Raw genomic sequence first — 22,416 nt, forward strand, 5'->3', positions numbered from 1 at the left:
CGGTTAAAAGGTCACTGCGTAACACACTATGGCAAAGTTGAAAAAAATTCCACAAATGATGAGGAAGAATGTGATTGTAATGCATCAGTCTGGGAAGGGCTACAAAGCTCTATGTCAAAGGCTCTGGGACTCCAAAGAACCACAGCGAGAGCCGTTATCTCCAAATGGAAAAACTTGGGACAGTAGTGAAGCTTCTCCAAGAGCACAGCGACTGCTCATCCAGCAAATCACAAAAGGACAACATGAAAGGACCTACAGGCCTCTCTCGCGTCAATAAAAGTCACTGTTCATGTCTCCACTATCAGAAAGACTCTGGGCAAAAATGGCCGCCATGGAAGAGTGGTGAGGTGAAAACCACTGCTGACCCAGAAGAACATTAAGACCCGTCTGAATTTTGATAAAACACACCTTGATGATCCTCAAACCTTTTGGGAGAATGCTCTGTGGATTGATGAGTTGAAAGTGGAACTGTTTAGAAGACAGGAGTCCCGTTATATCTGGTGTAAACCAAACACAGAATTCCACAAAAAGAACATCATTCCTACGGTCAAGCATGGTGGAGGCAGTGTGATGGTGTGGGGATGCTTTGCTGCTTCAGGGCCTGGGAAACTTGCAATAATTGAGGGAAACATGAATTCTGCGCTCTATCAGAAAATCCTAAAGGAGAATGTCCGGTCTTCAGTCCGTAAGTTGAAACTCAAGTGCAAATGATCCAAAGTGTCGGAGTAAATCCACCTCTGAACGCTCAAAAAAAGCTAAATTAAAGTTTTGGAGAGGTCTAGTCCTGACTTGAACCAATTGAGATACTGTGGCAGGACCTTAGATGGGCAGTTCATTCTCGAAACCCCTCCAGTGTGTGAACTAAAGCAGTTCTGCAAAGAAGAGTGGGCCAAAATACCACCACAGCACTGTGAAATGTCTGATCTCCAGTTATCGGAAGCGTTTTTTTGCATTTATTGCTGCTAAAGGCGGCGCAACCAGATTTTAAGTTTAAGGGGGCAATTAGTTTTTCCACATGGCTGATAGGTGTTGGATAACTTTTTTTTCTTCAAGAAAAAAAGAAATAAAATAATATAAACTGTATCGTGTCTTTACTCAGGTTACCTTTGTTTTATGATGTATTTCGTTCTAATTTCTGAAACAGTTTAGTATGAGATATACACAAAAACACAAGAAATCAGAATGGGGGCAAATACTTTTTCATAGCACTATATTATTATTCAACGTGGAAAAAGAATAAAGGATGGGAAACATCTTGCTCTCGGAGTGTTGGTCTCCACTCCTGTGGAAGGTAACAGTGGTTTTAAATTTCCTCCATCTGTACACAATCTGTCTGAGTGTGCATCGGTGGAGTCCAAACTCTTTAGAGATGCTTTTGTGTCCTTTTCCAGCCCGATGAGCTTCAACAACTCTCCTCAGAAATCTCCACTGTTCGTACCGTGATACACTTCCACAAACATGCGTCGTGAAGATCAGACTCTGATAGATCCCCGTTCTTTAAATAAACCCGGGCGCTCACTCACTCACACCCGATCGTCATCCCATCGACTGAAATCACCTGACTCTAATTTCACCTTCAAATTAAACTGCTAACCCTAGACGTTCACATACTTCTGCCGCTCACAGATGTGTAATATTGGATCATGTTCCTCAATAAATAAATGACCAGCTATAATCATTCTGTCTTATTTGTTTATTTGGGTTCTCTTTATCTACTTTTAGGACTTGTGTGAAAATCTGATGATGCTTTAGCTCATATTTATGCAGATATATATATATATATAGAACATTCTAAAGAGTTCACAAACGTTCCAGCACCACTGCGTTCTGAAATAATGTTAACACTGTACACGTTTTTAGTTTGTAGTTATTATTATTTTTAACCATTTAGAAATGTTAAAGCTGTATTGTTTATTGTATAATTTTGCCATGATATCAATATTACCTCATCATATTACACAGCCTTACACTATACTAGACAGATCCTTGATATTTCGGAGTAAGATTATTTAAACTTTCACTTTTAATGTACAATAAGCTTCTTCGACTCATCCCTTACTGTCATGTTTCACGCATCCAGTCGCACTGTGACTTGCCAGTTTTACCATTCGTCACATATTACATTTATTTTGATATATTAGTCTTGTATTCATACTACACACGCGTACTGATTAGTACGTACTGTTTCAACGGCCGTGCAGTAGGTACTGCATCGGATGAAGTACGTACTGTCACAGTACGCGATTTCGGACGCAGCCGTGGTCTATTTTCACGCTGGTGTTGTGGCTAATGATGTTTCCTACATTACCCACAATTCCATTCAGCTCACAGTGGTGCCAGTGGGATTTAACCCTCGCTTCATGAACGATGCAGCGGTGCTTTAGTCCTTCAGTCTGTGCAGTTCTCTCACCTCCTCATCTGTACACTCTGCTCAAACACGGCAGCTTCCAAATCTTCATAACGTGCAACTAACGACTATTCATTTCTAATTTCTGTTTAAGCCTTCAATCGTTTCTGCCCAAAAGCATCTTGAATCCATTTCGGAAAAGCCTACGCAAAGCTAAGCATGATAATGCACCAGGCCTAATCAATTACACCCTATTAGCTTCACCATGGTTGTGGTGCTTATTGATTCTGACCTTATTATCCTGCGCATGTGAAAACGTGCGGCTCGATCGGTCGGTTAGCTGGAGAGATCAGCATGTAAGAGCTGCTGCAGGATTTATAGTCTAATGATCTCACGCATGAGAGCAGTCTCTGGGAAAATCACTTTACAAGTGCAGAGTAACATTAGCACCCTGATTTAGAGGAGGCGTGACACGGCATGAATTTCAGCCCTACATGGTGTACAGAAATGTACTGTGTACTGTTTAGTGCTTAGTGTTTAATGTGTCCTGCTTATTGTTCCGTCTTTACTATTTATTGTTTACTGTTTATTGTTTCATGTTTATTGTTTCATGTTTATTGTTAACTGTTTGTTTAGTGTTTACTGTTTATTGTTTAATGTTTACTGTTTACTGTTTATTGTTTAATGTTTAGTGTTTACTGTTTAGTGTTTACTGTTTAGTGTTTAATGTTTAGTGTTTAATGTTTAGTGTTTGTTTATTGTTTACTGTTTAGTGTTTACTGTATATTGTTTAATGTTTAGTGTTTACTGTTTACAGTTTATTGTTTAATGTTTACTGTTTGATGTTTAGTGTTTATTATTTATTGTTTGATGTTTAGTGTTTACTGTTTATTGTTTGTTTATTGTTTACTGTATATTGTTTAATGTTTAGTGTTTACTGTTTACAGTTTATTGTTTAATGTTTACTGTTTGATGTTTAGTGTTTACTATTTATTGTTTGATGTTTAGTGTTTACTGTTTATTGTTTGTTTATTGTTTACTGTTTAGTGTTTACTGTATATTGTCTGATGTTTTGTGTTTACTGTCTGATGTTTAGTATTTACTGTTTATTGTCTGATGTTTAGTGTTTATTTGGTGTTTATTGTATTGTTTCATGCTTAGAGTTCATGATTTTGAGTTTAAAGTTTGGTGTTTACTGTTTGTTTAGTGTTTATTGTTTAGTGTTTACTGTTTGTTTAATATTTAGTGTTTAGTGCTTAGGGTTTAATGTTTAGCGTTTACTGATTATGGTTTGTTTAGTGTTTATTGTTTCAGGCTTAGAGTTTATGATATAGTGTTTAGTGTTTATTGTTTGTTTAGTGTTTATTGTTTGTTTAATATTTACTGTTTAGTGTTTAATGTTTAGTGCTTATTGTTTGTTTAGTGTTTATTGTTTCATGCTTAGAGTTTATGATATAGTGTTTAGTGTTTATTGTTTGTTTAGTGTTTATTGTTTGTTTAATATTTACTGTTTAGTGTTTATTGTTTGATTAGTGTTTATTGTTTCATGCTTAGAGTTTATGATTTTGTGTTTACTGTTTAATGTTTGATATTTAGTGTTTAGTGCTTAGTGTTTAGGATTCAGTGTTTAATGTTTAGAGTTTGATATTTAGTGTTTAGTGCTTAGTGTTTATGATTCAGTGTTTAATGTTTAGTTTGATATTTAGTGTTTAGTGCTTAGTGTTTAGGATTCAGTGTTTAATGTTTGATATTTAGTGTTTAGTGCTTAGTGTTTAGGATTCGGTGTTTAATGTTTAGAGTTTGATATTTAGTGTTTAGTGCTTAGTGTTTAGGATTCAGTGTTTAATGTTTAGAGTTTGATATTTAGTGTTTAGTGCTTAGTGTTTATGATTCAGTGTTTAATGTTTAGTTTGATATTTAGTGTTTAGTGCTTAGTGTTTATGATTCAGTGTTTAATGTTTAGTTTGATATTTAGTGTTTAGTGCTTAGTGTTTATGATTCAGTGTTTAATGTTTGATATTTAGTGTTTAGTGCTTAGTGTTTAGGATTCAGTGTTTAATGTTTAGAGTTTGATATTTAGTGTTTAGTGCTTAGTGTTTAGGATTCAGTGTTTAATGTTTAGAGTTTGATATTTAGTGTTTAGTGCTTAGTGTTTATGATTTAGTGTTCATGATTCAGTGTTTAATGTTTAGAGTTTAATACTTAATGTTTAGTGCTTACTGTCTACCGCTATTGCAGATATTTTTCCTTGCCCAAAAAGATTTCCAGCACTGCTTAGTGTTTAAAGTTTAGTGCTTAGTCTTTATTGTTTATTGTTCAGTGCTTAGTGCTTACTGTTTCGTGTGCTTAAAGGTTAGGGTTTAGTGCTTAGTGTTAATTTTGAATTGTTTCGTGATTACTGTTTAGAGTTTAGCGCTTCACGTTAAGCACATGGTCTTTAATGTTTTGTGTTCAGTGTTTACGGTTTAGTCTTTAGCACTTTGTTTTAGTTTTTAATGTTTCGTGTTTAAGTGATTTACTTTCAGTCATCAGAGCATTGCTTGGAGCTGCTTCAAATAATAGCACAACCATTCCTGCTTTTATAAATAAAATGAAAAAAGTTCAGTCTTAACAAGATGCACTCTATGAAAAAGGGTACTAGGGGTACTGCATGATTCCGTGTCACAGAGGTAATAGAGGCCCTCAACTGTACACCTTTTGTATCATTAGTGCCATTGTACCATCTTATACCTAGACAGTTGGATAGCGTTTACCTTTAGAGCATTAATCTAAAAGGTCATTATGGTGCAAGCATGAACCGTAAATCCTGAAAAATGAATGGAAACAGAAGAGAAGAACAGCTTGAAGGTACAACAGACACGTATACCACCCCAGTGACTCGGAAAGGTACAGTTTAGTACCCTCTTTCCTGAGTGGGTAGATTTAGGACGTTTCCTTCGAGGGGATTTCAGATTAACCACAGCTTGTGAAGACAGGAAGTGTACGGAACAGTCCTTAAGTAAAACGTATACTGGCACCAGTCGAGCAAATACAAACGCGTGATGAGAAACTAATACGTTCAGAGCAAATCCAGACTAATCTGTTTTCCGCTGAAATGCAGCCCGGTGCCCACGGGAGCTCAGAGTGAAAGGTATCGACTGTGTGAGAGGGCGATCTGATGCAGTGTGTGTCTGCCGTTTCAGATGAGGTCACCTCGGTACGCCACGTGACGGAACACAACCCGAGTCCCTCACTGGGACGACTACAGGGCTGTGTGGGAGCGTCTCGGAGTCGGCCGACCCTGACCGCCGGTGCACGCTCTTCACGTTCGCTCGCAAAGAAAACAACAAACACACAGCGAAGCCCTGAGGCCCGACACGCCTCGCCTCCGTATCCCAGCTGACATGTACTGTACCAACATTACTGTTTTATACCACAATAACTAGCTAACCTTTCATTGGGGTTTACGGTATCATCACCATATGGTATTTTTATTATTTCAAATTTAAAAAAAAAAGAAAAAGAGTTTAAAAATCATTTTAAAGTGCCACATTACATTTGTAAATGTATTCCCTGCTTAAGCACTGTGTGTTTAAGGTGCATTCTGGATCAGACAGTCTACCTAGGAAGCCTCATCCCGACACGACCGACTGACAAGACGATGGCGGAAGATTTGGTTTCAAAAGTTCTATGTTTAATATAAGCAAGGTTTTGTTGTTGTTGTGGTTTTCATTAAGAATAATAATGAACCCACCATTCAAGCAATTCGAAAGTAAAATGTGTGTGTATATATATATATATATATATATATATATGCGTATACATATACACACACATATATATACATATAAATGTACATGTGTATATATATATACACATACATATATAGTTAGAAATGATCTGAATCCAATTGCTTTATATGTTTAATTTGATTTGAAAATGTTGAATAAAACACTCGGGGCACGCTGTTAGGGAAAAATAATCAAGGACGGGACCGTGTGCGGCAGCCTGACCACCCCGAGGTTGATTATTTTCTTAGAACAGCACTTCCCGAAGTGTTTTGTGCATCTAAAACCGCAGCATTTTACCAAGGATAACAATTCTTGGTACGTTAAAGGACAACACGCTGTCATTTTTTTTTTTATCCCTTTATACTAACATTTAATGCTGCGGAACGTCTGTGAAACGTTATGGTATAGCCACTACAAACGAACAGTTCTTCCTCACCAGCCTCTTCTCTTATTCTGGCACTCGAAATAGATATGACGTTAAAATAAAAATGCGGCTTGACGTGTTACCACGTAAAACTTTCCCTTGTCAGAAAACCTAAAGCTCTGACGCTGGAGACTCCTTCCAGCGAGTCAAAGATGAACATATATATACGAACATCTCCCCGCAGAAAACTTCACCATATCAGCAATTACACACCTTTCTCAATCGCTTTATGCTCAGCGTCTGTCAGACAAGTAAGCTGTTAGTATAGAAATAGAAACGGCCGTGTATTAGACCGAGCGCGTTAATATAAACCCGTGGTTTGCCTTACAGCCTGAAAATTAATCAGCACCTTCTGGACAATCAGATTATCCTCATTCCTCTTGGATTTCCATTCAGGAAGAGTAGGAAAGCAGCATAAACATACGCAGTTATTGTTTGCAAACCATGAACATTCGAAAAGAAAATAAATAATAAATAAGGATTGAGAAACAATCGTTAAAACTAGATCGGTTTTAAGCTCGCTTTGCCAAGAATGATGTGATAATGTTGCGAATCGTATTATATTGTATAAATAAATGACATAAAATCAAAGTCAGGTTCGCGATCCATCCGTCCGTCCATCCATTATCCGTACCGATTATCCTACGCAGGGTCACGGGGAACCTGGAGCCTACCGAAGGTGAGGCGGGGGACACCATGGACGGGGTTCCAACCCAATGCAGGGGATGATCACACATACGTTCACACACTACAGGATATTTGGAAATGTCAATCATCCTACGATGTCCTACAAAGTCTTTAAACTGGTGGAGGAAACCCTCGAAGCGCCACGCACAGGTCTGCCATCTCGATCTGAATAGAAACACACGCCTATCCTTGAGCGTAACAGTCAGGATAAATCTAAACCCCATTATAACCATGTAATGCACAAAATATGCAGCACTCCAACATGCAGCGGAGAAACGGATCGAAGAAGAAGAAGAAGAAGAAGAAGTCACTCCTGATGCTTTAACAACAACACAGTAATCTTGTCTTAATAATGTCAGCCAACACATAAACTCATTAACTCATGGAAAGGAAACATCATCAAGGCCAGGCACCTAGAAGTCTTTTAAATAATAATAATAAAAAAGGCAGGCTTGTTATTACATAAACATGCATGCAGCAGCATATCTACTGGTTTATTTTAGGACCTGATGAACGATGATGTCACTTTCAGTTCACCTTCCACAGGAGCTAAGTACTGCATCATTAGGCAGCTTGAAAAGGGCCAGAAATGACACGAGTGTCAGCTTTAATGTTTTCAGCACAACACTGTAATGATGATGATGATGAACACTCCTGCTGTGGGAAACAAACACACGCCGATAAGGCCATGATGATTTTTTCTTTCTTTCTTTTTTTTTTTTTTCATAGCTTGCATGAAATGCAATATGCAGCACAGGCCCTGTTTTGGTTGTTTGTTTGTTTGTTTGTCTGTCTGTCTTAGGTTTCATTCCTGGCACCAGCCGCTGTGTCGCTTCTCAGATTAAACCTAATTTCGCGTGCAATCATCTCGCTCGGTTAAATGCAGAGGCACGGCTCGGTGCACTTCACTGGCCGCTCTTTGCAATAATTACTCAGCAAAGTCAGCAGACATGCTAATGTTTACATGGCTAGCGCTAAGCTAGCTTAGCAAGGCTCGCGGATGGGCATGATTAAAGCGAACACAGCTCTGAGCTTAGAGAGAGAGAGAGAGATTCGCGTCTGGAGGATAATGGTGATGATGCGCGAGCGTTCAGCTAATGGCTGCGTGTGCGATACTGAAATGCGCGTGCTGTGGTGGTGATGGTGGTGGTAGAGGGGGGGGGTTGGGTATTGGGGGGGGGCAAACAAACGCAAAATGGAAAATCCTCATAAACACGGGAATGCTGTTTCACACCATAATATGCACTTCCATGGAATTCCTGGGGTATGTGTGATGACGGATAACGCGCACTAAAAAACACCACCAATAATAATAATAATCATTATAATAATTATAATAATAATAATAATAATGCTGGAACGCTGGAACGAGACCGCGCGTGAAACCGCGCTCGTGACGGAAATGATATTAAAGCGGGGGGAAAGGCAGATGCGCGATGACAAAGAGGTTATGAGATGTCTTACCTCGGATAGCAGGTGAATCGGTGCGCCGCTCCGGTGAGCCCTTGCGGTCAGGCGGCGGGGAGCGCGCGATCAGCCCGGCGGCGCAGTCCGCGGAGCCGTGGCCGCTTCCGTTTCCAGGCGGGCGCGCGAGCGGCGTCACTACTCGCGTCGGGCTCGCGGCGGCGGCACCGGGCGCTCTCGGTGCTGCGACGTCGCCCCCGGCTGACGCACACGAGGAAGAGGAGGAGGAGGAGAAGGAGGAAGAGGAGGGAGAGGAGCGGCGGCTCCCGCGAATTAGCTGGTACGGCACCGTGGCACGGACTGGCTGCAGCAACCGGCTCGCGCCGTTAACGACTGATGGTGAAGATGATGATGATGAAGATGAAGATGATGATGATGAGATGGTGGGGGATCCCGTGCTGCCTTTAGTCCGCTGTTGCTGTTGATGATGAGTCGAGTTGCATGATGATGATGATGATGATGATGATGATGACATGATGTGATCCTGCAGTTACAGTTCCGCTTGGAAAAACATAGGCTATAAACCTTTAAAAAAAAAAAAAAAAAAAGACCTTATTATTATTATTATTATTACTTTTTTTATGCAACATTAAACTTTCATCTAAACTGCTGTAGATAAAGCGCGTGCAGGTCTTAAAGATACCTGAGAGAGTCCAAAAATGTAAAAAAAAAAAAAAAAAAATTAAAATAAAAAATTACACTAAATATATAAACAATAAAAGCCGTTTCTGTTTTTTCGCTGAAGTTTGCCTATATTTCGGCTCATTTGCATGAGTTTACTAATGAAGTCTGTCCGTTTCCTCGTTCTTTCTGACGCATTCTTCACTACCAGCTATAACAACAACCAAAAAAGTTGGTAAGAAGTTAGACTATAAATGATATTGATCCTAAAGTTCCTGGTGCGAGCTAGATGGGGGGAAAAAATAAAATAAATAAATTTTGCATAGAAAAAAAAATAAAATAAATCTCTCAGGGTCGACTTGCCTCCAGCATTCAAGTTGCTGCAAGTGACAGAAACTATAGCGGCAACTACAAACAGTGCAGAGAGCCGGTGGGCGGGGCGTTGCCATATGGAGATTGGGTGGGCGGGGCATTTCATTATCAAAGCACAGTCACAGCTACACATCATTTCCTTAACTTTATTTCAGCAACCGAGGAGTTTTTTTCTCTCTCTCTCCCGTATTTCTGCAGCAGAGTTACAGCTAGTAATGGGGATTCCAGCTCTTTTCAGTGAGTCAAATCATTTGACTCAGCTCCCCAATAAGAGTCGACTCTTTCAGCTCTCAAATGGCTCAATGCCATTTAAAATCAATCAATCAATCAATCAATCAATCAACACACTGCATTTTATAAAAGTTCAACAAGGCATTATAAATGTGTAAGAATCCATGCATTAATGTTATTGCACTTCATTAAGAAGATTCATTGCTATTTATCCTGATAACTAATAACGAAAGTATTTTGACGAAGTTGCACTGCGAAAGTAATGACATTGTTTACATTTACAAAAAAAATTTAAAATGAAGGGGGAAAAAAAACATTTGGCTCGTGTGATTTGGATTTCAACTCTCACCTAAAAGAGTCGACTCATTCTCAGATCAGTCCCGCCAGGATTTAGCGATTTTGCGATCGCAGAAATCACACTTTTTACGTTGACGTCACGCGTTCAGCCGACGCCCTCTCCACTTCACGTGCGTCGAACACGATTACGGCTAAAAGTTCTCGTTTCCCGACAAACATCGCCGTGAAAGACCGCGTTAAATCATTTCGTGCGACTGCGATTTTGCTGATTCGTGTAGTTTTCGGCAAAAACAAAAAAGCACCAAAAAATTTTGAAAAAAAAATAAATAAATAAAAGCTCCAGCATCTTTGGCCGCAACAATCACAAAAAAAAAAAAAAAAAACCCTCTGCGAAATCCTGTACAGACTGTGAAACAGCATTGCGGAGTCAATAAAGGATCTAAAATCGACTTGCTTTGTCACTGTATGACACATATCTAAAAATGTACACAGCTAAATATCATTTGAAATCCCTGATCTGATGTAATTGTAAATGTAAATATTTACACCACTGTGACGAGTGGTTTTGGTATGCACTGTACTGTACACGTTGACTGGTACTTTTTTACATTTTTTTATTTAAAGGTGAGTCTAGTGAACAGTTTTAAACAAAACAAAAATAGGAAACACACACACACACACACACGCTCAGACTTTCCCTGGAAATAACAAGTGAAAAAGTTCCTCTTGAATTATTTAAAACTACAGTACAAGACGTTAATAGTATTCCCCGGTTTCTTAAACTACGTAACCGATGCTATTTTGAATATTGTGTGAAATGGTAGTTTTTTTTTCTCCCCCTCACAGAACTGTAATTTAGACCATATTTTGTAGCTTTTATTTTTCCCCCCCTTTACTGCACTGTGCTATAAATGTCAGTGTTCCCAGTGTAAGGAGAAACCAGTGAGCGCATATTTTATTTTAAAAACATGTAGGTGGTGCAACATTATTATCAGCTTTATCAGGTGGCTACAGAGAAAAATGGGCCTTGTTGGAATCAGTATCAGTATCAGTGAGAGAAGAGGTGGAGAAACACACACACACACACGTTTTAGAAAATGAAACAATTAAGACACACAGTAAGACAATTCCACAATATATCAATGATAAAACATCTTTAATCAAACAATGTTTCATTAAATACAGAATTATTGGCACCCTCTGATAATACCGAAAGAAGGAAGCTTAAATTACGGAAAGAACTGCGCACACATGATACAATTTCAACATGCAACCACAATTTCTGTCATTAAAAAGTAGGTTTTCAGGTTTAAACTTTTAATGGAATAGTTCATCCAAAAAAAAAAAAGAAAAAAAAAAAAAGAAAACAATGAAACTCACATGATTTTTCCTTCGAGACCAAAATGTAGTCGATGGATAAAAAGACATATTTGGCGTCTGATGTTTGCTTCTTTAGTTTTGCAGAGGATTATACAGTTAACAAGTAACAGAATCCCAGCTACCAATTTAGCATCGTGCGAACTGCATGTCTAAATCATCGAGTCGTTCAGTATCTCAGACACTGCTGACTGGAACAGTAGACAAAATGGACGCTAGAGATTCAGAGCTTCAAACAAACAATATATTTTTTTAAAAAAAATACAACAATTCGGCCATCGTGAAGCTGGAAGTAATTCATATGAGATTTCATTTTTGTCAAATAAAACTCCATGCACGTTGGTGTTACTGAGCCAAACGGCAATTTAAGCCAATGGCGATTCCGTTTGTTAGCTACTTTAGCCTCGTAGCTTTAGCTTAAAACAGAAGAAGCAAACTTTAGATACGACATTTAGTCTAAGTGGACTAACGGTGAAACACAACAGCCGAGACTCGATTTCTTTATGCAATATCATCAACAAAAGCAAGAGAAAACGCTTCAGAAGATGAATATGAAACGTGTCGGGCATTTCTACTCGAGTTTCGTTCAGACCACAGAGCAAAAGGCACAGACAGATAAGATAAATAAGAAATAAACACCACAAACCAAAATCTATAACCTATGACATAGTTACTTATGTAATGTTCTAGATGTTTCTAGAAGTACATTGTGTAAACAGCAGCGTGCGTTTCATTGAAATTCTACTGGTAAATGGGGGCGTTTTGCTTTGTTTTTTTTTAATGCTATGAAATTTGAAAATGCTCGATAAGGGGGTGGGGGGGGACCCTCAAAAAAATTCAAACTACAGTACATTAACAAAACCTGCTACAGTGGGCCAAAATATTTCCACAGCAACCGATGGAAAACCACAGTAACAATCTGTCCAAATCTAAAAACATGTACAGTATAATACGTTTTAAATGAAAAACTAGACATTAAATATGACGTTATGCCTTAATATGGATTTCCCATGGACATCTTCAACAGTTCAAATTCATTTAACAGGATTAAGATGTTGTTGTTTTTTTTTCCTGGATATCTCTGAACAAGAACATTAAAAACAAAAGGTGAAGACGTGCAAAATTCTGTGAGCTGAAAACCGAAAAAAAAAACAAAAAAACAAACAAAAAAAAAAGAGGCGGAGGCGTAGAAAAGAATTTGCAGCGAGCAGAACAAGCATGGTGCAGTATGATGGGTGTGAAAACCATAAGGTTAAAAAGATTACAGTGTTGCTTCAAATGCAAACAAATATTCATTCTGATATCATTTCATTTATTTCTTTAAAGAGCCGGTTCACTCCAGACTTCATGCTACGTAACGTCCTGAGAAATACACCAGCGACTATGCGACATTAGTTACCACTTGGCGAGCTTGTATTCCTGCCGTGTAAACTCCGAACAATCTGAGGTTTGAGGGGCTGATCAGGGTCACAGCTCGCACAGCACCGAGTTCTCCAGCGTGAAGTCATAGCAGAAGTTGGCCAGGTTCTCGTTGATGTCTCGGGGCAGGTTGATGTCGGGAAGCCGAGGCAGGCCGGCCTGCATGGCGAGGATGTGAGGTGCTAGGGTGAAGGGGATGTCTCCGAGAAGCTCCGAGTGACCTGGGACATCCGTGTTCGCCGGTTCCGCAGAGGGTTCTGAGGTAGGGGGCGCTGGAGAGGACTGGGTGGCTTCTTGGGTTTTGGTCGGTGCTGGATTGGATGGCTGAAAATCGAACAGCGGAATGTTATGACCGGGAAAGAATCTTATCTCATCTTATAAGATCCAAGTTTATTTAACACAGCGGTCCACGTAGGCGTCTGAATGCTCACAGAAGACAGTGATACGGTCATTCAAAAACTGAAGCAGAGCTGCTAACAATGTTAACAAGAAAATCCTAACAGGCAGAGGGGAAATTATTTACTTTAGCACAAAGACTCTAGCGTATACAGATGGCTAAACAACCAGATGTGCATCAAGCGAAGCAGAATTACTGTTACAATGAACCAAAAGTGTTTTATTCCTTTCACACCACAGAAATCTTCCATCCATCCATCCATCCATCCATGTCCATTTTCCACGGGGTGCTAACCATCGCAGGGCACAATCACACACACATTCACACACTTGGTAATGCCAATCAGCCTACAACACATGTCTTTTGGAATGGAGGAGGAATCCAGAGCACCCGGAGGAAACCCCACGAAGCACGGGGAGAACCTGCAAGCTCAGCGCACACACACACACACACACACTTCGGAACCTCCAACCCCAGAGGTGCGAGGTAAGCCGCCGTGCCCACCTGAAATTTTCAAAATTCACAAAAATTCCAAAGAATGACATGCCATAAACAGTTCGGGGCATTTTATACTGTATAACTTTCGAAAACTATTTTTACATACATGTTGTCCAGCATGCCTATTTTATGCCTAATGCATTGGTGTGTTAGTAGGCATACCCCCCCCCCCCCCCCCAAAAAAAAAAGAAATGCGATGTTACAGAGAACCGTTTGTGCTTTTTTTGTTTACTAATACATCACATTTTAATAACAATATACAAAATATCTGCAGAGACAGAAGAACTATAAGAAGTAGTTCGACTACAATTCGATTTAGTTTCCTAATGTTTTTTTTTCCCTCTATAATCCGCAGCAGAGTTTTGAAATGTATAAACGTACGGTAGGCTCGTTTCCAGTTATCCAGTCAATCTGTTCGTTTTTTGTGCTGTAGCGGCGTTAAATCTTCCAGGGCAGCCGGCCAGATATTGGCTCTGTTCCAATAATTTATTAAACATTCCCTCATCCACTGTCCCCCCCCCCCCCCCCCCCCGCGCCATTGCAATGTTTTATTCACTTAAGTGGAGTTAGATGAGTTGTTGGAGGCTCAAGAGATCAAGTCAACATGGCCGTAATATTTAACAGAAGGTACTGTGATATATGATGCTTTCAGGTTTGGTTCGGTTGTAACCGATCACTTTATCCACATCCGAGGGATGACATCATTTTCCTACTTTATATTATCTCATGCTGGTTAGCCTGCTAGCTAGTAAACTAGACCTGAAAATATAAAGTCTGTTCCTATCAAGTATTTTTTAGCAAGCTGCTGTATTGTTTTTATAGTAAATGTATATAAAATCTAAATTATTATTATTATTAGGTGATATTAGTTTATTTTACACGCTGTTTAAAAAGGTAACTAACGAGTGTATTACATGATATTAGGAAAACTGCCTTATGGTCTGGAATACTTGTTCGTGTTTGGATTTTACAGACACTCTCCAATGCCCCTTTACTCCGCCCACATCTCAGTCTGAAACCGCAAGCTCCCAGTGCAACCAGATAATTCTCCTGTGCACAAACAAAAAAAATCCCTCTAATAATAAACACTGGAAGCTCTTTCCCAAGATTCCTAGTGAAGGAGATGAATATGATCGGACTATTGTTTAGGAAGTAACGGTAACAATGTTAATGCTGGAGCTTAAAAGCACAAAACCTCACAAAAACAGGACAGCGAAGGCACCCTTGACAATTCTGAGAAGGTCACCTGTCAAGGAACCAAAATTCGTGACCATCATCACGGATTAGCAGCGATCGTGCGTTAGTTATCGTCCTACCGTCCCGCCATAACGAGCTACAAACAGTACTGAGACACAGAACAGTCTTACAGTGAGACTGCACTTATTTCCATCTGTCGACGCACATATAATCCGCTCCGTGACGCGTTCCTACTCCGAACTGCGTCAACGCACTCGGAGCCCTCGAGCGCACGTCCTTTGCCGTTGTTCTGCATGTAATTAAGGACTGATATGAAACTAAACGCAGGCAAGATGTTCCAGGAAATGGCCGCAGTGTCTCTCCAAGCCAACACATACTGCAGTGTCCTACAACATCGTACTACAGTGTGTTCGTGTCCTGCGATCAAACACACTCGCGCTCTCGACTCGTATGATGGACACGCCACATCATCTAACCCCAATAACACGAAGTGGAAACTCACTGACATGGAGAAGTTTTTCTGTAAGTAGAAGTTTACCGAACGGAGGTTTTTTTTTTTTTTTTTGGAAGGAGTCTCCACTGTCAGCGCTCTGTAATGCCCGTTAAGTTTTCCACCATGGGAAAGTCTTCAGTAACATGACAAGCTTATTAACTTTGACAGAGAGGAGAGAAGTTGGTGAGGGAACGACTTTATAGTTTATAGCTGCTGTTGAAACGCAAGTGAAAACACTCAAACAGATATAAAAGCATGACCGGTCGTTCTGTGATAATTAAAAATAAATAAATAAATAATTGCTGCGGTATAAGAGGAATGAAATGCTCGCGGCGGTCCCGTTATGGGAAACTTTGGGGGCGGTAACAGAAATCCTCAATGCACCATCTTGTCATCGAACCATTTCTTATAACAGCACAACTGCAAGTGTTATTAAACTTCGAAAAAAATGAATCAATCAAGAATTAGAAAATCTACGAATTGAGCGACGAGAAAATGTCTGGCACTTTATTTTAATGGAGGGAAGAAAAAAAAAAGATCTTAAAAAAAAAAAAAAAAAAAAAAAAACCTGTTAAATTGTACATCATTCAAACATTATAATGTAGTGACAGATACGCTAAACGCAGCGTATATGAGGTAATTACGGACAGAACGATTATAATAAACTAATAAAACAAGATCATGCAAGGAGCTCTATTTCTCTGGCGTATTTCACATATTAAAACGTATTTCAAGCTGCTTTAGGAAAAATAAATACTGTAGGCAAATAACAAAACAGCGTAAGAAACGTAGAATGTTAAAAAAATATATCAAATTAATAATAGTGATAAAATGGTAATGTTATATTAATAGTAATAGGAATAATAAAAGTAAACGATTGGGTGAGCTGATCACCTGACGCGGGTAAAGGGGACGAAAATAAAAGACGGCTTTGAGGATTTTTCCTCTTTCTCGTCTTTCCGTGGCACATACAATCTGTTCTGGTTAATGCCACGCTGCCAAGCAACCACACACTTCAGCCTGCCCCTTACACACACACACACACACACACACACACACACACACATCTGCTCTGCATCGTCTTGGCTGCCATTAAAACCTTATAATTTGCACAATCCAGGCAAAACCCCCTGCAGTATAAGAGCACAAGGCATGTGACTCACTGTGTTACATCAGCCATATGGCCTTTGGCACGGTGCGGTGAGAGCGCTGCCATGTGACTCCCGCTGATTTCAGGTCTGTAACCTGGCACCTGCTGCCCACACAGCAGAACCAACACGGCCTTTTCTCTCCCTTTCGCTTTCAGGAAGTGCGCTTCGTCCCGCGTGTGTACACACCTGAGCTGGGAGACGTTACGTTACAACTAGTTCCCGAGACAGAACTCGATCCTTTATTTAAACAATCTGATCAGGTGAAATATGTGGAATCCAGAGTGCACAGGTTGTGTACTGCTTAGTGACTTATAAAAATAAAAATAAAAATGAAAAAAGGCTAAAGGAGAGTGACTAGGACAAAATCAGACAATAGTCAGGTATGTAAACACACACACACAAAAAACACACAAACCCTGCAGTAAATTTTGCCCTCAACCATTCTTAGTTTTATAACTCGGGAATCATTAAAAAAAAAAAAAAAAACGAGAATTGCGGTAAGCTTTGTGATGAGCGACGTCCTGTGATCAGAAAGACAAAATCATAACATCTTGATTGTAAACTTTTTCCTCCGCGAAAGTGGATCATTAGATGAAAGCTCAGATTGGGGACGTCGTAAAATTGACCGCTTTCGAGTCGCGCCTCGTGAGTAACTTCAGCGGACTCTGGTAATAAATCTAGAGCGTAATAAAAATTTGCAGCGTACTACACAACATTTCCAGAGAAACAGGACGTTTCAGATTAAAGTCCTTCATTAGCCGTGCAATGAAGGCGAAGTGCTTCTGCGGCTGTAGGAGGTGAAACCCGTGGATTTAAAAAGCAATTAGGAATTTTACTACCACTATAATTTTCACTACCTCGACGTTACTTAGTTTTCTCTGTGGCTGGAGTTTATTAGGCATTGAATACTATGTAGTGAGCGAGTAAATATCTGAAGTAATGTGGGATTCGGTCGAACTTTTAAGCTTGGAGTGTACTTGCTTCGTGTATGTGTACACAAAATGGCCGCCAAAATGAACTCTATGCCTCTACATAATACAATACCAATGTAAATAACGGGGGCAGTATAGCACCAAGCGACTCGGTGTCCGCGACTGACGAAACACACTGGAGCTGCGTTTCAAATCGGATCATTAGTGTACAATGACCGACGGATTTAAACCGGCTTTCCTATTACATCTATCCATCTTCTATACCGCTTATCCTTCCTTCAGGTTCACGGGGAAACCTGGAGGCTATCCCAGGGAGCATCGGGCACAAGGCGGGGTACACCCTGGACAGGGTGCCGATCCATCACAGGGCACAATCACACACACATTCATACACTATGGACACTTTGGACATGCCAATCAGCCTACCATGCATGTCTTTGGACTGGGGGAGGAAACCGGAGTACCCGGAGGAAAACCCCGCAGCACGGGGAGAACATGCAAACTCCGCACACACAGGGCCACGGTGGGAATCGAACCCCCGACCCTGGAGGCGCTAACCACTAAGCCACCGTGCGCCACCTATTACATCTAGTATCTGAATATTGAAAACCCTTCACGTAGCCTTCGACGCCGTGTTTTGAATTAGTAAACGTAAGGTTTTAAAGCTCACGACGACGGTGGAAAGTTCCGAGCGCGTCCGAGCGTTTAACGTAGCTGTGCACCAAATCGCGAAACTTTTTACAGCTCCGCTTAACGGCTCCGGCGTGCCAGCGAGTGTACTTCTCCAGATGTATGTGAGGCACACAGGTGAAGACGTGAAAAGTGGCGCTCGTGTTGCTTCGGCACGTGCAGGTCAGGTGTCGACCGGGCATTAACATTCCTGCAGAAAAGGAGCATCAAAAATGGTGGATTTTCATCTATGAAGTATAAAACCCTACATATCAACAACAACAACAACAAGAAAACTCTAACGTGGGCAAATAAATACAAACAAAATTGAAACGTTCACATTTTTGATAAAACCACAAGATCATCCTTGTGTCCTTCGCTCCAAAAACAGAACATTTATGCCTCGTGTTTTGTACGCTAGTAGCAATACTAATAGCTACAACGCAATTGAATTCAATATATTTTGAATTATCTACCATTCTAAAGCAGGAACTCGACATTCCTACCAAGTGTTATTTTTCCCCAAGTACTACAAATACCCGGTCCTTTTCACGCGTCACCATCTATAAACCCTCAGACTACAGTATGAAAGATTTGAAACCCTTAATGCGTTTTGTAGGGAGAAAGAAATGATGAGACAACAAAAGAGGAGATATTTATGTATCTTAGTCATATATTAAACTATTTCGAAAAAAAGATATCATTGCTGAAATCAAAGCTTTCCACGTTCGAGCTTGGGATGTCCTGAAAAAGACGACGTAGAGCGTGTTATGATGTCATTACAATGTTAGGAGACAATACTAAGAGCTCAAAACATGCTAGGGTTAATAGATATTACATAATGAAATATTTATTTGTCACTTCAGCGATGCGCTGCCTTTGAACTGAAACATGTACGCACACGTACACGACTCACCTTTGACGGTTGTACGATGACGTTGGTGGCTAATTGCGCTGCGTTTCTGGATTGCCGTTTTGCTCCCTGTTCTTCTGCCGTGTCTCCTGGAGAACAAGAGATGGTGAGATTGAATTCATCAAGTAAAACAACCAGAAGTAAACATCCAGCAGGTCACCTCTATGCGTGGCATCCTTTTTCTTGCAGAACCCTACAGAACTCCTTGCTGCACGCTAGGTTCGAATTGGCCTTCCATTGTAACCGTTGCTGTCCTTATTAGATATCGCTCACGGTACTATTCGCGACGTTCTTGCGCTGTGAGGTTTGTCCTCTTGCTGTCTAGCATTTCTTTGGCTAGCATGGTTGACCGGTTTTCCTCGCTACACCACACAAAACCTTTCTTTTCCAGTTGCTGCGACACGGTGCGGCAGGAAAGCGCTATCCGCCCTCTTCTGCATCCATTAGCTCACAGACAATGCAGCGAGTGATGGCCACGAAGGCCTGTGATTGGCTAGTGTCACTTTGACAGGGCAGAGTGAGATCGGGTGCATCTCAATCAGCTCCATAATTCAGTAGTCAGGGAGCTGATCATGGAGTCGGTCATTTTAAGGGCTGTCTCAATCGCGAAATCCTTCCTGGTCGTTCTGGATCGTCCGCCCTCTAAAAACATCCCACGATGCACTGCAAAAACCAGGGAGCATCGATGCTCACCATGTTCCCTTACAGGAAATGACGTCATATTTTCTGAAGCCTCTCAGCTGGACAAAACGGCCGATGACCTCTCAGCCGACGTTAAGTAGTTTGTTATGATTGTTGTGGCTCTGAAATGATTACTCACGTTAGCGATTTTGAACTTTATTTGAAGTTCTATGCACGGTTTTGTTTGAGTCTAAGGACAGTGAAGTGGTTAATGATTTTTTTTAAAAATCCGCTACGATCCTGCTTGGAGTACCATGAGAGAAACACGCTTGATTAAGCTAACGAAATTTACAGGACGTATAATGTCAGAAAGATATCGGTCCTGTATGTTGTTGAGTAAATGCCAGCGGTGACGTTTTACAACGCGGGCACATAGTCGTCAGTGTCCCAATGCGTAGTGAGCCAGGATCCTTACCAGTACCTCGTGTTCACCACCTAGAGAGCTGATTGAGACACGCCCAAGTTCATCCCTTCTATGCCCAATTTTGCTCTCTCGATTCCTCGACATGGACGGCTGTGACATCATCGAGATTCGAACTCATTCGAATTTCCCGATGTCAGAGCGAGCACTTTTTTCTCGAGTGATTCGGGAGTCCTGCGAAAGTGTTTTTCAGCATAAAAAAACACTCCAAGGTGCGCTCATTCTTTTCTCTCGCCTCCGACCGAACAAAAAAAACATGACGTGTGTAGTACACATGGAACGCTCGTCTCTGTGACATATAGAGACCGTTTATCCTGTGCAAATCGATCCTAATCACTTCAGAGATATTTCATTACTTAACAGAAGTTCAAATTATGTTTGGAAACCGTACCCCCCAGAAGGAAGAACAAACGCTTTCCCGTGAGAGAAGGTTTGACAGGTTATACACCGCGGATGTACGCACACTCCTCAAACGATCGTCGTAACGTTTCCACGCGTGTTATTGAGGAACGTTCTGCTCTGGGCTTTCAGAAACGACTCGTTATGTCAGGCTATGAATGGAGACGCTCTATTACTACGGACTTTGAGCTTCTTATTTTGGCCTTCGTATTTTTCGGCTCGGCTTTTCCCAGACAGACCTCCGTCCTCTGGAGGCTTCAGACGCGCTGACTCACGGACCCGCCACAATTATCCCAGCGTTTGATCTCAGCGCAGGCACTTCACATGGACGACCTCACGAGACTCTGGTGTCCATGGATGCAGAAATGGACAAAAAAGCTCTACGGAGGAAACACACGCCCACGTGTCTCCCATGAGCATGGGACAAGAGCTTAACAGCGCTCCAAGCTGAAGATGAAGATTTGGAACTAGATGCTGTAAAAAGCCAGCTAGAGCAGATAAAACCTCCGGAGAAGCACAGCTGCTCGTGACTTTAGATGCACAGTGTGGTCAGTGTGGAGCGTCTGCTCTTGAACGTGTCAGCTGCAGACGCTGCACGAACGCGCACCTCTCCGAATGCCTCAAATATATACAGAGCAGTTTCTCCTAATTCCGCTGACCCTTCCTCCATCAAGCTCAGGGTAAGGGATTCGAGGGCGTATATTATGTCCTATCCCGCGACTCGGATGAAAGCCACGGTTTTGGTTATAAGTGAAAATAAAAGCACTGTTGAGTCGTGCGGAGAGAACACCCGTGATAATCCTGTGACGGTTATATTCGTATCACAGCTGTTCGCTTCAAACTGGTGGGAGAACTCGCTGGGACCGCGCGCATCATACATCAGCTCAGATACGTCTTACGTCGTCACGCCTGAAAGCAGTACAAAGACACGCCCCCTGATACGTCTGCCGTGTGTTACTTGCCTGTCGCAGCCTTCAGCCTGATCAACGCAGTGGACGACGATGCGGCAGAACCCATGTCACGAAATGTTCTTCTGTACAGACCTCGCAGTACCACCCAGAGAGTCGGATTCTGATAAAACTCTATTCTATTGGACCTCTTTTCTGTTCTGTTCTCTGCAATTCTATCCTGATTTTTTTTTTAAAAAAAAAAACAACTGTTCTGGTTATTATATTCTGCCAAAACCATTCTAATCTGTTCTATTCTCTATTATGTTCTACAGCATTCGATTCTAATAGACCTATTCAACTCTGAGAAAACAATTCAATCATGTTCTATTGTATTCTGCTAAAACTATTTCACTCTAGTAAAATTCAATTGTATTCTATTTATTTCATAACCACTCGATGATTCGGATAGAAATCCATTACATTCTGTTCCACCAAAACTCCAGTCGTAGAAAGTTCTATTCTATTCTCATATAAAAAATTTAAAAAAAACGATTTTATTCCCAAACACCTCTATTCTATTCTGTTCTGTTCTGATAATACGCACTGCCTCACCCAGAGTGCTATCTTTTCAGCCTGTTCCAGCACACGCCTGAAACATGACAAGGACTTGCTGTGGAAACACATTAGACCCTGGAGTACGCCGTAGTCTGGAGAGACACGACTCAAACTGTTTGTGCACAAAGTCAATATGTCGCCTTGTCGACTG

General features: G+C 40.8%; 1 protein-coding gene across 2 annotated transcripts in view; it reads right to left on the bottom strand.

The window, feature by feature from the left end:
- Positions 1-19,347, bottom strand: part of glcci1a (glucocorticoid induced 1a) — a 59,509-nt gene extending 40,162 nt beyond the window's left edge. Inside the window, exons 1-2 of one of the 2 annotated variants that reach the window (XM_053637197.1) lie at positions 19,263-19,347; positions 8,693-9,217 (exon numbers count right to left, since the gene is read on the bottom strand). In XM_053637197.1, coding sequence (XP_053493172.1) covers positions 8,693-9,167 — 475 coding nt within the window. In that variant the 5' untranslated portion in view covers positions 9,168-9,217; positions 19,263-19,347. Of the gene's footprint in view, positions 1-8,692; positions 9,218-9,335; positions 13,063-19,262 lie in introns of those variants that run through there. The other variant, XM_053637196.1, reaches the window with a different exon arrangement.
- Positions 19,348-22,416: the final 3,069 nt, after the last annotated feature.

Source organism: Ictalurus furcatus, chromosome 12, assembly GCF_023375685.1.
Source record: "Ictalurus furcatus strain D&B chromosome 12, Billie_1.0, whole genome shotgun sequence".
NCBI lineage: Eukaryota > Metazoa > Chordata > Actinopteri > Siluriformes > Ictaluridae > Ictalurus > Ictalurus furcatus.